This window comes from Callithrix jacchus, chromosome 10, assembly GCF_049354715.1.
Source record: "Callithrix jacchus isolate 240 chromosome 10, calJac240_pri, whole genome shotgun sequence".
NCBI lineage: Eukaryota > Metazoa > Chordata > Mammalia > Primates > Cebidae > Callithrix > Callithrix jacchus.
In genome coordinates this window covers 63,943,784-63,956,643 of record NC_133511.1, presented here as the reverse complement: position 1 = coordinate 63,956,643, position 12,860 = coordinate 63,943,784, and the positions used below count along the sequence as shown (strand labels likewise).

Below are 12,860 nucleotides of genomic sequence, written 5' to 3'. Positions count from 1 at the left end.
AGAGCCAATGCTAGGAAGATGTGGGAACATATAGAAAAAAGAACACAGGAAAATAGATTAACCTTGGTCAAGAAGTGGGCACCTCTTTTTTTCAGAGACTAGAGATGAGAAAGAATGCCAGGGGAGGATGCATATGAATGCAGAGTTAGACGAATTCAGGTTTATGCTATTGTAAAATACAATATTTGTGCTGAAAGCAAAGCTAAAGAGAAGTGGGGGGAGCTTGGGAATATGAAGCAAAATTACAGCATTTGTTCAGGTTTCAGCAGATATTTAAAATTTCATGGATCCATTCAAGTCCTAAAATTGATATAGGACTTCTGATATTGGTTATTTAATTGGTTATTTAATGAAATTAAGCAGGCTCTTTTCCTCAGAAGTTAGCATGACTTAGTGATTTAACACATTTTTAAAATTGTATTCTTTAAAATGTAATGAAGGATACATATTTAAATTTAATTGGAAAGGCTATTTTGGTAGGAAAAATAGACTTCCTTTGCCAAAGAATAACGAATGTACTAACAACATTTTCCTTTCCTATTTAGGTCATGTATGGAATGTTGGTCTTTACATTAGTACTTCGATCTATTTATATTGTTACATGGTAAGTAGTTTGGATCATCTGCACTATAATTGAAGTATATTCAGACTATACCAGTAAATCTATAGACTAAATTGAAATAACGCATAAAAGCTCACTTCAGTAGAGATGTTGGTAGAAAACTATAACCCAACATTTATTGTTATATTATAAGGAATACTGGGTCTTCAGACAAATTGTTAATGAGCATCATGTGAAAACTAGGGTTCCAAAATTAAAGACGTGGGAAAATTAAAGAAAGCTGTCTGTAATGGTCTCACTTTGAATATTTATAAAGTTCATTAGATATTGGAGACCTTAAAAATCCTACAGTTAAAAAAAAGTTGTTTTCGTCTTTCTTAAACCTGCTTGACTGGGGAATTCCTTTTACATAACACCTCTCCAGGAAGGCACTTAATTTTATAAAAAATTAGTATTTCATGAAAGATTATTTGGGAAATGGGCATAATCTTTAGGAGTTCATGAAAATTAAATAACATTCATTAGATTACCTTATATATGGTCTTGCCATACAATAGGTGTTCAATAAATAAGTAGTATGATTTGTGAGTTTGTTCTTTTTTTTTTAATTAAACTTTTAGCTTCTAGATAATTGTAGAAATGCATGCATTTGTTAAAAAAAAAAAAATAGATCCCATGTATCCTTTACCAACCTCCTCCATCTGTAACATCTTACACAACTATAGTACAATATCACAACCAGTACTTGATATTAATACAGTCAAGATACAAACATTTCCATCATCAGAAGGATGACTGTGTTGCCCTTTTATAACCACACCTATTTTCCTCCTGCCCCACCTCACTCTTCATTCCCTGTCCTTAACCCCTGGTGATCATTTAATCTGTTCTGTATTTCTGATTTTGTCATTTCAAGAATGTTATTCAAATGGAATCATATAATATATAACATTGAGATTGGCAATTTGAACTCAGCATAATTCTCTGGTGTAATCCAAGTTGTTGAATGTGTCAATAATTCAGTCCTTTCTATTGCTGAGTAGTATTCCATGGTATAGATGTACCACAGTTTAACCATTCATCTCTTGAGTAACATCTGGATTGTTTCCAGTTTTGGGCAATCCTGAATAAAGCTGCTATGAACAGTTGTAAGTACTGCAGGTTTTTATGTGAACACAAGTTTTCACTTCTCTGGAATAAATGCCCAGAATGAAATTGGTAGAATTTGTAGTAATTTATCTTTAGTTTTTCTCACAACTGCTGAATTGTTTTCCAGAGTAGCTCTACCATTTTTACATTCCTACTAGCAATATATGTGTGATCCACTTTCTCTGCATCCTCACCAGAATTCGATGGTGTCACTGTTTTTTATGTTATTCTGATAGTATGTACTAATAAAAAGTTTTTTAAAATTTGCATTTTCCTAATGGCTAATGATGTTGAACATACCTTCATGTGCTTATCTGCTATATACATATGTGTCCTCCCTGGTAAAAATTTTTGCTCATGTCTTTACCTGGTTTCTCCTTTTTTATAAGAGATAATAAGGATAGTTTCTATTGTTTTTACAGTTGAGTTGTGAGATTCTAATTCTTTATTTAATATGTGGTTTGTGAATATTTTCTCCAAATCTATAACTGTTCATCCTCTCTTTCAATGAGCAAGCCTTTTTAATTTCAATGAGGTCAAATTTATCAATTTTCCTTGTATGGATTGTGTTTTTGGTGTCAAGTCTAAGAACTCTATATCTTCCTATAGATCCCAAGGATTTATTCCTATGTTTTTTTCTAAAAGATTGTATAGTTTTGATTCTAAAAGATTGTATAGTTTTGATTTTACATTGAAGTCTGTGGTTTATTTTCGGTTTATTTTGTATAAGGTGTGAGGCATAGGGTTAGGTTCTATTTTTTACATGTGGATGTCCAACAGTTCTAAGACCTATTAGTTTAAAAGACTGTCCTTTCTCCATTGAATTGCTTTGCACTTTTGACAAAAATTATTTGGATATATTTGTGTGGGTCTGTTTTAGGGATCTCAGTTATGTTCCATTGATTGAGGTGTCTCCCCCTCCACCAATACCTCAAAGTCTTGATTACTGTGGCCGTAAAATAAGTCTTCAAATCATACAGACTGATTCCTCCAACTTCATTCTTCTTTTTCAAAATTGCTAGTTTTTCAGGTTCCTTTGCCTTTCCATATAAAGTTTAGAATAATATTGTCTAAATTTAAAATCTTGTTGAGATTTTAGGAATTATATTAAATATGCATATCGATTTGCAAAGAGGAGTTGACATCTTTACAATATTGAGTCTTCCAATCCATGAACACAGTATGTATCTTGATTTAGATCTTTAATTTGTAGTTTTTAATTTTTTTAAGCAATTGTGATATATTTTAAATTTTATTGTCTACATGTTCATTGCTATTATACAGATATACAATTGATTATCTTTTTGTTTTGTTTTGTTTTTGTTTTTGAGATGAAGTCTTGCTCTGTCACCCAGGCTGGAGTGCAGTGGTACAATCTCAGCTCACTGCAACCTCCACCTCCCGGGTTCAAGCAATTCTCCTGCCTCAGCCTCCCAAGTAGCTGGGACAACAGGCACCCACCACCATACTTGGCTAATTTTTGTATTTTTTAGTAGAGACAGGGTTTCCCCATGTTGGCCAGGCTGGTCCTGACCTGCTAACCTCAGATAATCCACCCACCTGGGCCTCCCAAGGTGCTAGGATTACAGGCATGAGCCACCATACCCCACCCTGACTATCTTTTATTCTGCCACCTTGTTGAAGTCAGTTCTAAGAGAGCTTTTTTGGTAGATTTTTTTTTCGGGGGGGGGGGGGTTCTTGTTTTTTTGAGACAGGGTCTCACTGTTGCCCTGGATAGAGTGCAGTGACATGATCTCAGCTCCCTGCAACCTCTGCCTCCAGGGTTCAAGTGATTCTCCTGCCTTAGCCTCCCAAGTAGCTGGCATTACAGGTGCCCACACCATGGCTGGTTAGTGTTTGTATTTTTAATAGAAATGGGGTTTCACCATGTTGGCCAGGATGGTCTTGAACTTCTGACCTCGTGATCTGCCCGCCTCAGTCTCCCAAAGTGCTGGGATTACAGGTGTGAGCCACTGTGCCCAGCCCTGTAGATTTGTTTTTAAGATTTGGTGCAAATAGAAATGGTTTATATCCTGCTTCCTGATATATGTACTTTTTAGTACCTTTTTGCCTTATTGCCCTGACTAGAACTTCCAAGACTATGTTGAATAAGAGTGGTGACAGCAGATCTTCTTGCCTTGGTCCCAATTTTAGGGGAAAAGCATTAAACCTTTCATCGTTAAGTTAAATGTTACCTGTATGTTTTTATAGATTTTTTTATTAGGTTGTAAAATTTGCCCTCTATACTAGTTTTATAGGGTTGCTATATATAATAAAATACCATTTGACTGGGTGGCTTAAACAGCAAACTTATTTTGTCACAGTTCTGAAGGCTAGAAGCCTGAGACCAGGGTTTCAGCCGGTTTGGTTTCTTCTGACACATTTCTTTTTAATGAAAAATCCTTTATCATTTGAATTGTTTTCCCCCATAGGTAAGACGTGTTTGTCTCTCCTTTGTCTTTAGTTTTTATAAGTTCAGCTATAGTTTGTCTCAATGTGAATTTCTTTGGGTTTAGCATGTTTGAGCAGGCTCATGCCTGTAATTCCAGACACTTGGGAGGTTGAGGTGGGAGGATTGCTTGAGGCCAGGAGTTTGAGACCAGCCTAGGCATCATAGAGATACCCCACCTCTAAAAACTAAAATAAAAATTACACAGGCATTGTGATACATACCTGTAGTCTCAGCTGCTTGGGAGATTGAGGCAGGATTGCTTGAGCACAGGAGTTTGAAGCTGCAGTGAGCTTGGATTGTGCCACTGTGCTCCAGCCTGGCTAACAGAGCAAGACCCTGTCTCTTGAGAAAAAAAAAAAAAACTTAAAAAATTATGTTTTGAGGTTTGATCAGCATCATGAATTTGTGTGTTTATTGCTTTTAGTTTGGGAATTATTGAGTTTTTTTGTTTTTGTTTTGTTTTTTCACAAATTTAGAAGCCTTTTTGCCATCATTTTATCAAATAATTTTCAGTCCTGCTCTCTTTCTCCTCCCCTCCTGGGGGACACTAATAACAAGACATTTAGACTTTTTATTGTAGTCCCACAGGTCCCTGAGCACCACCTCATTACTACCAGTTACTCTTCCTTGGCTTCTGTTGGCAAGCCAGTGGGAGAAGAGGCTCTTCATTAACTGCTGTGCTGAGATGGGAGCTCCCACTCCTTACTAGGCCACAGCTTTATCTGGGAGGGGAAAGATTACTTTATTATTTCTCACCATCTGGGGAGACTCCATCTTAAAAAAGAAAAAAAGAAAAAAAAAAATGGGGCTGGTCGGTAAGTTGGTGCCTTTGGTCCCAGCAGTGATGAGAGATTGAGAAAAGGAAATAATGACAGAGACACAAGAGTAGAAGTTACAGCATGGGTCCAGGGGACCAGTGCAAGCATGGGAACCTGTTGGTCGCGAGCTCTGGGCTCCAAACACTTTTATTGTGTGCATGATCTCATTGATCTTATGGGTGTGTAAGGGGGAGAGTGAAGGGGTAGGTAAGATGGCATGGTGGAGAGCACTTGAGATCCTTCTAAGACATGCTAAACTAGTGCTCTGAGTTTATCACCAATTGTTATCAGGGTGCAGCTGTATCAGAAGTATAGCGGATTAGGAGCCACCAGGTCTGACCATACCCAGTGCATCAAGTGGCTTTTATCTCCTGAGCATTGATGACATAGAGTAATTAAAATCACTCCATATTCTGAGAATCTATGCAGAGCCTAAAGTGTTTTATGATCTCTGCCCTGCAAGGCTTTTCTCTTCCTTGCCGGCTACCATCTGCAAAGACCCTCCCGGATCTTGTGAATAGAGGTCACCTCTCTTCTCAGAGATCTTTGCCTAAGCCCTCTTTACAAGGCCTTCATGCAGTCTCTATGTTGAAAGGCATTCATGGGACCAGAGCAGTATTCCCTGCTCTGCAACCACCCCAAGGGGTTCCCCGGTGTTACTGCGCTTTTGGGTAGTCTTTACCTTAGGCCTCCTGTTGCCACTTGATTTCTAATTAACTGCACCAATAATGCAGTTTCATTCAGTGTACTCTGAGCCAAGCAAGCTTATAATTATTTAGATCCAGTTAGCATAGGTCTCCCCCTGGCCATCTTGACCCACAAGGTGCCATGGATCACAACTGTAATCTCAGCACTTTGCTAGATGGGCAGATCACCTGAGGTCAGGAGTTTGAGACCAACCTGGCCAACATGATGAAACCCTTTCTCTACTAAAAATACAAAAATTAGCCTGGCATGATAGTGGCCACCTGTAATCCCAGCTACTTGGGAGGCTGAGGCAGGAGAATCACTTGAGCCCAGGAGGTGAAGGTTGCAGTGAGCTGAGATCACACCACTGCATTCCAGCCTGGGTGACAGAGTGAGACTCCGTCTCAAAAATAAATAAATAAATAAATAGTTGAAATAAAAAACTTAAGAAAGAATTAGGGAACTGGAAGATGACCTAAAGAAATAAGCCAGATAACATTACAGAGAAATAATATTTAATTGTGTTTCCAAAATGAGAGAATAGCAAAAATGGGGAAGAGGTATTTAAAGAGATAATTGAGAATTTTCTGTAACTGGCAAAGGACATGACTCCTCAGCTTCAAAAACAAGAAATTCCAAGCAGGACAGATAAATGGAAATCTTTGCCAGGTGTGGAAGATGTGATAGATTAGCATTGTTCCAACCTCCTTCTAGTATGCCTTCCAGTACTATAGATGCTAAAAGGTTAAAAGCTTTATTTCCCATATTTCCTTTGTAGGTAAGATTCCAAATAACACTCAGGTTCTGCCAATCACATGTATTGACATGAGGCTTGAATTCAGAACCAGTTAAGTGAGGGAAGAGAGGTGGTAGTGTGTAACACATCTATTTACTGGTGTGGATCTAGGGTGTGCATGACTGGTACAAAAGGTCTGATGGCAGCTTCCTGATCTGTGAATTATACTAAGGTAGTATGATGCTGGGTGCAGAAGTTGGTCCACAGGCCTCCCAGTTCTCTGGCTTCCTAATTGTGACAAAGAAAACAGTTCCTTTGGCAAGATATTTCTGTGTTAGTGTTCATCAGTCATTCCTGAAAAGCCTATATCTTGCTCATTCAGCATTTCTGTTCAAATTGAAAGCATTAAATTCTTTTCTGCTTACAATCTAGTTACTATTATCTACAATTGAATCTTCATTGATACCTGTAGAAAAAGCACACTGAAGTTGCTGAAATCCAAAGACAAAGATCTTAAAAGCATTCAGAGATTAAACACACACACGCACACATACACACACACATACACTACCAACAAAGCAATAACAGTTAATCTGCAGATTTGCCAACAGCAACCATGGAAGCCAAAACACATATGGACTGTTACCTTTAAAGTACTGAGAGAAATCAACCATCAGCTTAGAATTCTGTACCAGGTACATTTTAAGTACAAGGGTAAGGTGAAGACAATTTGAGAAAAACAAAAATGGAGTTTACTAATACACCTCACTAAAGGACTTTTTCAGATATATTCTTTAGGCAGAAGAGCTGAGATGCAAGAAAGAACAATAAAGGAGAAAAAAATGATAAACCAATGGTAATTAATATCTGAACAAAATATTGTGACTGCTTAAAATAATGTGTCATTTGTGAGAATAAAAATTTCATCGAACTAAAATAGTGGACAAAATAAAGTGTACAATAGAAGGGGATAATCAAAGTTACATAGTTTCTAAGGCAAGAAACTTGTTACTTGGGAAGAGAATATATACAATGATTACTTTTCATGTTTACATATGCATTTTTGGTAACCATTAAAAATGGTAATTGACTTTACAATATCTTTCAAAAACATGGAGTAAATAAAATTCTAAAAACTGAATCCAAAAGAAAGTTGGACTAGAACTTTTAATAACCCACAAAAAGTTAAGGCATCATTTAAAACAAATGCATTCACTACATTAGTAATAAGATTCAGTTTACCAGAAAGAAATGGCAATTCTAAACTTTTATGGAAAATTTTAAGCAAAAATTGACAGAATTTACAAAGATAAATAGATCATGCTCCATCATACCGAGATACTTTAACAGAGTAACTTAGACCAAAAAAATACAAATATTGATATAGATAAAATTTGAGTAACACAATAACAAAATGATCTCATACTCTTAATATTTAAAATATGTACAACTTTCTCAAGCATGCATAGAATAATTATTAATTCTACTCGATATTAGCTTTAGAGCAAGGCTCAACAAAATTTAAAGCAATAGTCCCCAACCATTTTGGCACCAGGGACCGGTTTCATTAAAGACCATTTTTCCATGGATTGGGGTGGGCAGGTGGTTTCGGGATGATTCAAGTGCATTACATTTATTGTGCACTTTATTTCTGTTATTATTACATCATAATATATAATGAAATAATTATACAACTCACCATAACATAGAATCAGTGGGAGTCCTAAGCTTATTTTCCTGCAACTAGACAGTCCTATCTGAGGGTGATGGGAGACAGTGACAGATCATCAAGTATTAGATTCTGATAAGGAGGGTACAACCTAGATCTCTTGCATGCACAGTTCACAATAAGGTTTGTGCTCCTATGAGAACCTAATGTCACCACTGATCTGACAGGAGGCAGAGCTCAGGCAGTAATGCTCATCGCCCACCATTCACCTTCTGTGCACCCTGGTTCCTAACAGGCCACAGACCAGTACTGGTCCATGGCCCTGGGGTTGGGGACCCCTGCTCTAAAGAATTGTTATCATTGGCAAGGCAAAGTGGCTCATGGCTGTAATCCCAGCACTTTGGGAGGCCGAGGTGGGTGGATCACTTGAGGTCTGGAGTTCACGATCAGCCTGGCCAACAGGGTGAAACCCTGTCTCTACTAAAAATACAAAAATTAGCTGGGCATGTTGGTGGGCGCCTGTAATCCCAGCTACTCTGGAGGCTGAGGCAGGAGAATTGCTTGAACCTGGGAGGTGGAAATTACGGTGAGCTGAGACTGCACCACTGCACTTCAACCTGGGTGACAGAGTGAGACATAGTCTAAAAAAAAAAGAACTGGCATCATGCACAGATGTCCTCTGACTACAGGGTAACTAGTTTAAACAAAACAGAATTAGTCAAAATGGCCTACATTTTTAGAAACCTAAAATCACATGTCTAAATAAATACTCATGAGTAAAAAAAGAAACCATAATGGAAATTTTAAAATACTTAGATTTATAGAATTTTCACTATGATTCCATTCTGAGTACAATATAGTTGAAGTGGTTCTTTGAGGGAAATTATAAATTTAATATAATATTACAATTATAATATAAACATATAATATAATTATATTATAATTAATAATATAAATTTAATAATATAACATCTAATATAATATTAGATGTTTATATTAGAAATAGGCTGAAAAATAATGAACTAAGTATTCAATTTCAGTAATTAGAAAACAGAGCTCACTTTGGCAGCACACATACTAAAACTGGAACAATACAGAGAAGATTAGCATCACCCCTTTTAAAAAATTTTTTCTAAGAATTAGAAAACAGATCCATAGAGTAAACCTCAAGAGAAATGAAGAATGGAAATAAAGGGCAGAAATTAATGCAAGATAAAGCAGAAATATACTACTAAAGATCACTTACTAATTTTGCTCACTTCTGAAACTCCACTAAAACTACAACAAAGGAATTTAATTAAAAGACATAAGCCCAAAAGGAGAAGACTCAATAACCTGGTAGAAGCTGGAACGTAGATGGACTACTGCTAACTGCCTTAACAGGCCCAAGAAAGCCAAATTCTGAGCCAGGAACCTTCAGTTTATATCACAGGATTTTCTCAAGTTTTAGGCATTAGCAGTAACGGGCACTGAGTAATTACAGAAGTCTGAAGGTTTATCTCCTGAAAAGGGTATTCAAAATCATATTTCTGCATTCTAGAAGTGAACTATTAGTAAAATTTTGCAAAGTAGAATTTACAATAACATTAAAATACATTAAATGTTTAAGGATTAAATTTAACAAAATATGTAAGATATACTGTGCCTATAAGTCAAAAATAGGATGGTGTTTTTCTGAACATTCAGATAATTTTTTAAATCTTAAAAATTAAAAATATGAGCCAAGTGTAGTAGCTCACACCTATAATTCCAGCACTTTGGGAGGCCAAGGTGGGAGGATCATTTAAGGCCATGAGTTTGACCCAGCAGGCAACATTGTGAGACCCTGTCTCTACCATAAATAGTAACAATTAGTTTGGCATGGTGGCACACTCTTGTAGTCCTAACTACTCAAGAGGTTGAGGCGAGAGGATTACTTGAGCCCTGGAGTTTGCGGTTACAGTGAGCTGTGATCACACTACTACACTCTAGCATGGGCAACAAAGCAAGACTTTCTAATTTTTTAAAAAATAAAAAATATTATAAAATTAAAAGCAGAATTGAAGTATTTAAAAGATACAGTTAAGTAAGTCACTCTCAGTATAGGGCAAAAAAAAAAGAGAAAGAAATGGAAAATATAATAGACTCAATAAGAGTATTACTGAATAGATAATGTTGAGCCAGTATAGAAGAACCAATGTAAAAGAGGAGACAGAGGCAGAGAATAGAGAAAATGGAAGGGAGAAATAATTCAAGAAAACATTCTATAATCGATGAGCATGCATTATTAGACTGAAAGAGTCCACTGGATATGCAGCACAATGAATGAAAATAGACTCATGCCAGTTTCAGAGTCCTAGAAAAAGGAAGGATTCCAGAAGTATGTAAGTTGAGAGGCAGGAATATATACAAAGGATCAGGAATCAGAATGGCTTTGGGCTTGCCAAAGCAACATTGGAACTAGGAGACCAGTGCCTTCAAATTTCTAAAGGAAAATTATTTCTAACCTAGAATTCTACAGGCAGCCAAACTATCAGTAAAATACAGAGAAAAATATTTTTTCATACATTCAAGATCTCAAAAAAAAAGAAAACCTTCATCCCATTAAATGTTGCTCAAGAACCTATTGAAACATGTGTTACACCAAAATGAGAGTACTTCAAAAAGGAGGAGTGCATGGGATACAAGACAGGAGATCCAATGAAAGAGAGAGGTGAAGGCAGTTCCTAAGGTGTAGGTGACAGAAAGGGATTTCTCAGATGATAGCTGTATGCTAGACAGGCAGCCAGTCTAGAACAAATCAGTGTGATAGAGAGAGATAGATACAGGGATACATATGTTGAATGCCTTCTGTATTCTACACTCTTATACCTGATACTATATGGGTAGTAAGTCCCCAGAATCTTATCCGTGCTTAGCCTTGCATGCACCATGTGCTGATGTTCTTGTTCTCTCCTTCGTGCCCTGCTACCTGGATAACCAAAGACATTCATTTCACCCCCACAGAAGAGTTTTGCTTTCAACTGCTCCCGAGAGCTGAAGATTGGCCATGGTAAGTAAGTTTAGAAGCAGAAAACAGATAGCACTCTACCCCAACTGGTCATATTCCTGTCATATTTTAGAACCTAGGCTACACTGCCAGAAGCCTTCACTGTGTTGAGGCTTATGTTTCTTGGGACTCATTCTTGTCTCCCCAAAATGGGGGCTATGATAAACCCTCGGAAAAGCTGAAGCCAGACTGTGACTTTTTTAAGCGCGTCTTCTCTTGAGAACTTTCATCAAACAGTGGTAATAATGCCTTTTCCATGCATTGCCAGGTTTGTGCTTTCCTGATCATTTTTAAACTAATCACCTCTTACGTTCACTTACATGCAAATACTTATAGTTAAGTTAGAAAATTTTGAAAAAATTTATTGTTGCCATTTACCATATTTTAAAAATAAAAGACAGAGGCAGACCAGTCTTTAGAAAATTAAAAAGAAAAATTACATGATACCAAGATTTAGACTAAAGCTTTCTGTAAAATTCAACAACTATTTATGTTATAAAACAAAACAAAACCCTTTACAAACTAGTAATAGAAGAGAATTTTCCTAACATAAATTCTATAGCATATAAAACACTAGTCATGACATAGTTTTTTTAATCCCTTTAAAAATCAAGAATAAAACTAGGATATATACTATAATTACTTCTATTACCTAACATTTTACTTGCAAATTACATGATCATGTAAAGAAAATATCACAAGACATGTACAAAAAAATGTTAGAAGCAATAAGTAAAATTAGCAGTTACATGATTCTAGTCAGTATTCAGAATCATGATTTCTGTGTTCTAGCAGTTAACTATTAGTAGAATTTTGTAAAGTACAATTTACAATAACATTAAAATACATTAAATGTTTAAGGATTAAATTTAACAAAGTATGTAAGATCTATACATTGAAAACTACAATTTTTTGTTGTTGTTGTTGAGAGAAATTGAAGAGCTAGGTAACAGATATACCACTTAATGGATTAGAAAATTCAATATTGTTAAGATGCCCATACTCCAAAACTGATTTGTAGGTTCTGCAGGCTTTTTGGTAAAAATGGAAAAACTGATTCTGATATTAACATGGAGATGCAAACGATTGCAAATAGCCAAAACAGTTTTTGAAAGTGAACAAAGTTGCATTACTTACAAGACTTGATTTATATGCTGCTACCAAGACAATGTTGCATTGGTGGTAGGAATGACAAATAGATCAATAGAACATCCAAAAATTGACCCACACACTTACACTGGCCTGATTTTCAATAAATATGTCAAGGTAATTCAGTGGAGAAAAGATAATCTTTTCAACAAATTGTGCTGGAATAAATGAATATTCTTAGGACCAAAAAAAAAAAAATGAACTTCAACCTCACACCAACATAAAAATTTAATAGAAGTGAATTCTGTTTCTAAATATAAATTATATCTCTAAATGTAAAAACTAAGTTATAAAACTTCTAAAAGAAAATATAGGACATATTTTTGGTTCGCCAAAGATTTATTAGTAAAAAGCACAAACTATAGACAAAAAATTGACAAATTGAACTTCATCAAAATTTCAAACTTTTGTTCTTCACAAGATAGTATTCAGAAAATGAAAGGTAAGCCAGAGACTTGGAGAAACTACTGGCAAAATATATATCCAACAGAGGATCTACATGTAAAATATAGAAAGAATTCTTATAACTGAATAATAAGAAGGCAGACAACAATGTATCAAAGAAGAGGTATGGATAGTAAATAACTACATGAAAAGATGCTCAGAAAAA

At 35.9% G+C, this 12,860-nt stretch overlaps 1 protein-coding gene and 1 pseudogene across 5 annotated transcripts in view; both read left to right on the top strand.

Moving 5' to 3' along the window:
• Nucleotides 1-12,860, top strand: part of ACER3 (alkaline ceramidase 3) — a 204,996-nt gene that overhangs the window by 176,688 nt on the left and 15,448 nt on the right. For 3 of the 5 annotated variants that reach the window (XM_078340158.1, XM_002754801.7, XM_017977773.4), the window contains one exon: nucleotides 546-604. In XM_078340158.1, the coding sequence (XP_078196284.1) occupies nucleotides 546-604 (59 nt within the window). Of the gene's footprint in view, nucleotides 1-545; nucleotides 605-11,037; nucleotides 11,105-12,860 lie in introns of all 5 variants that reach the window. The other 2 variants (XR_013523230.1, XR_013523229.1) reach the window with 2 other exon arrangements.
• On the top strand, nucleotides 9,127-9,227 carry LOC118145960 (U6 spliceosomal RNA; annotated as a pseudogene).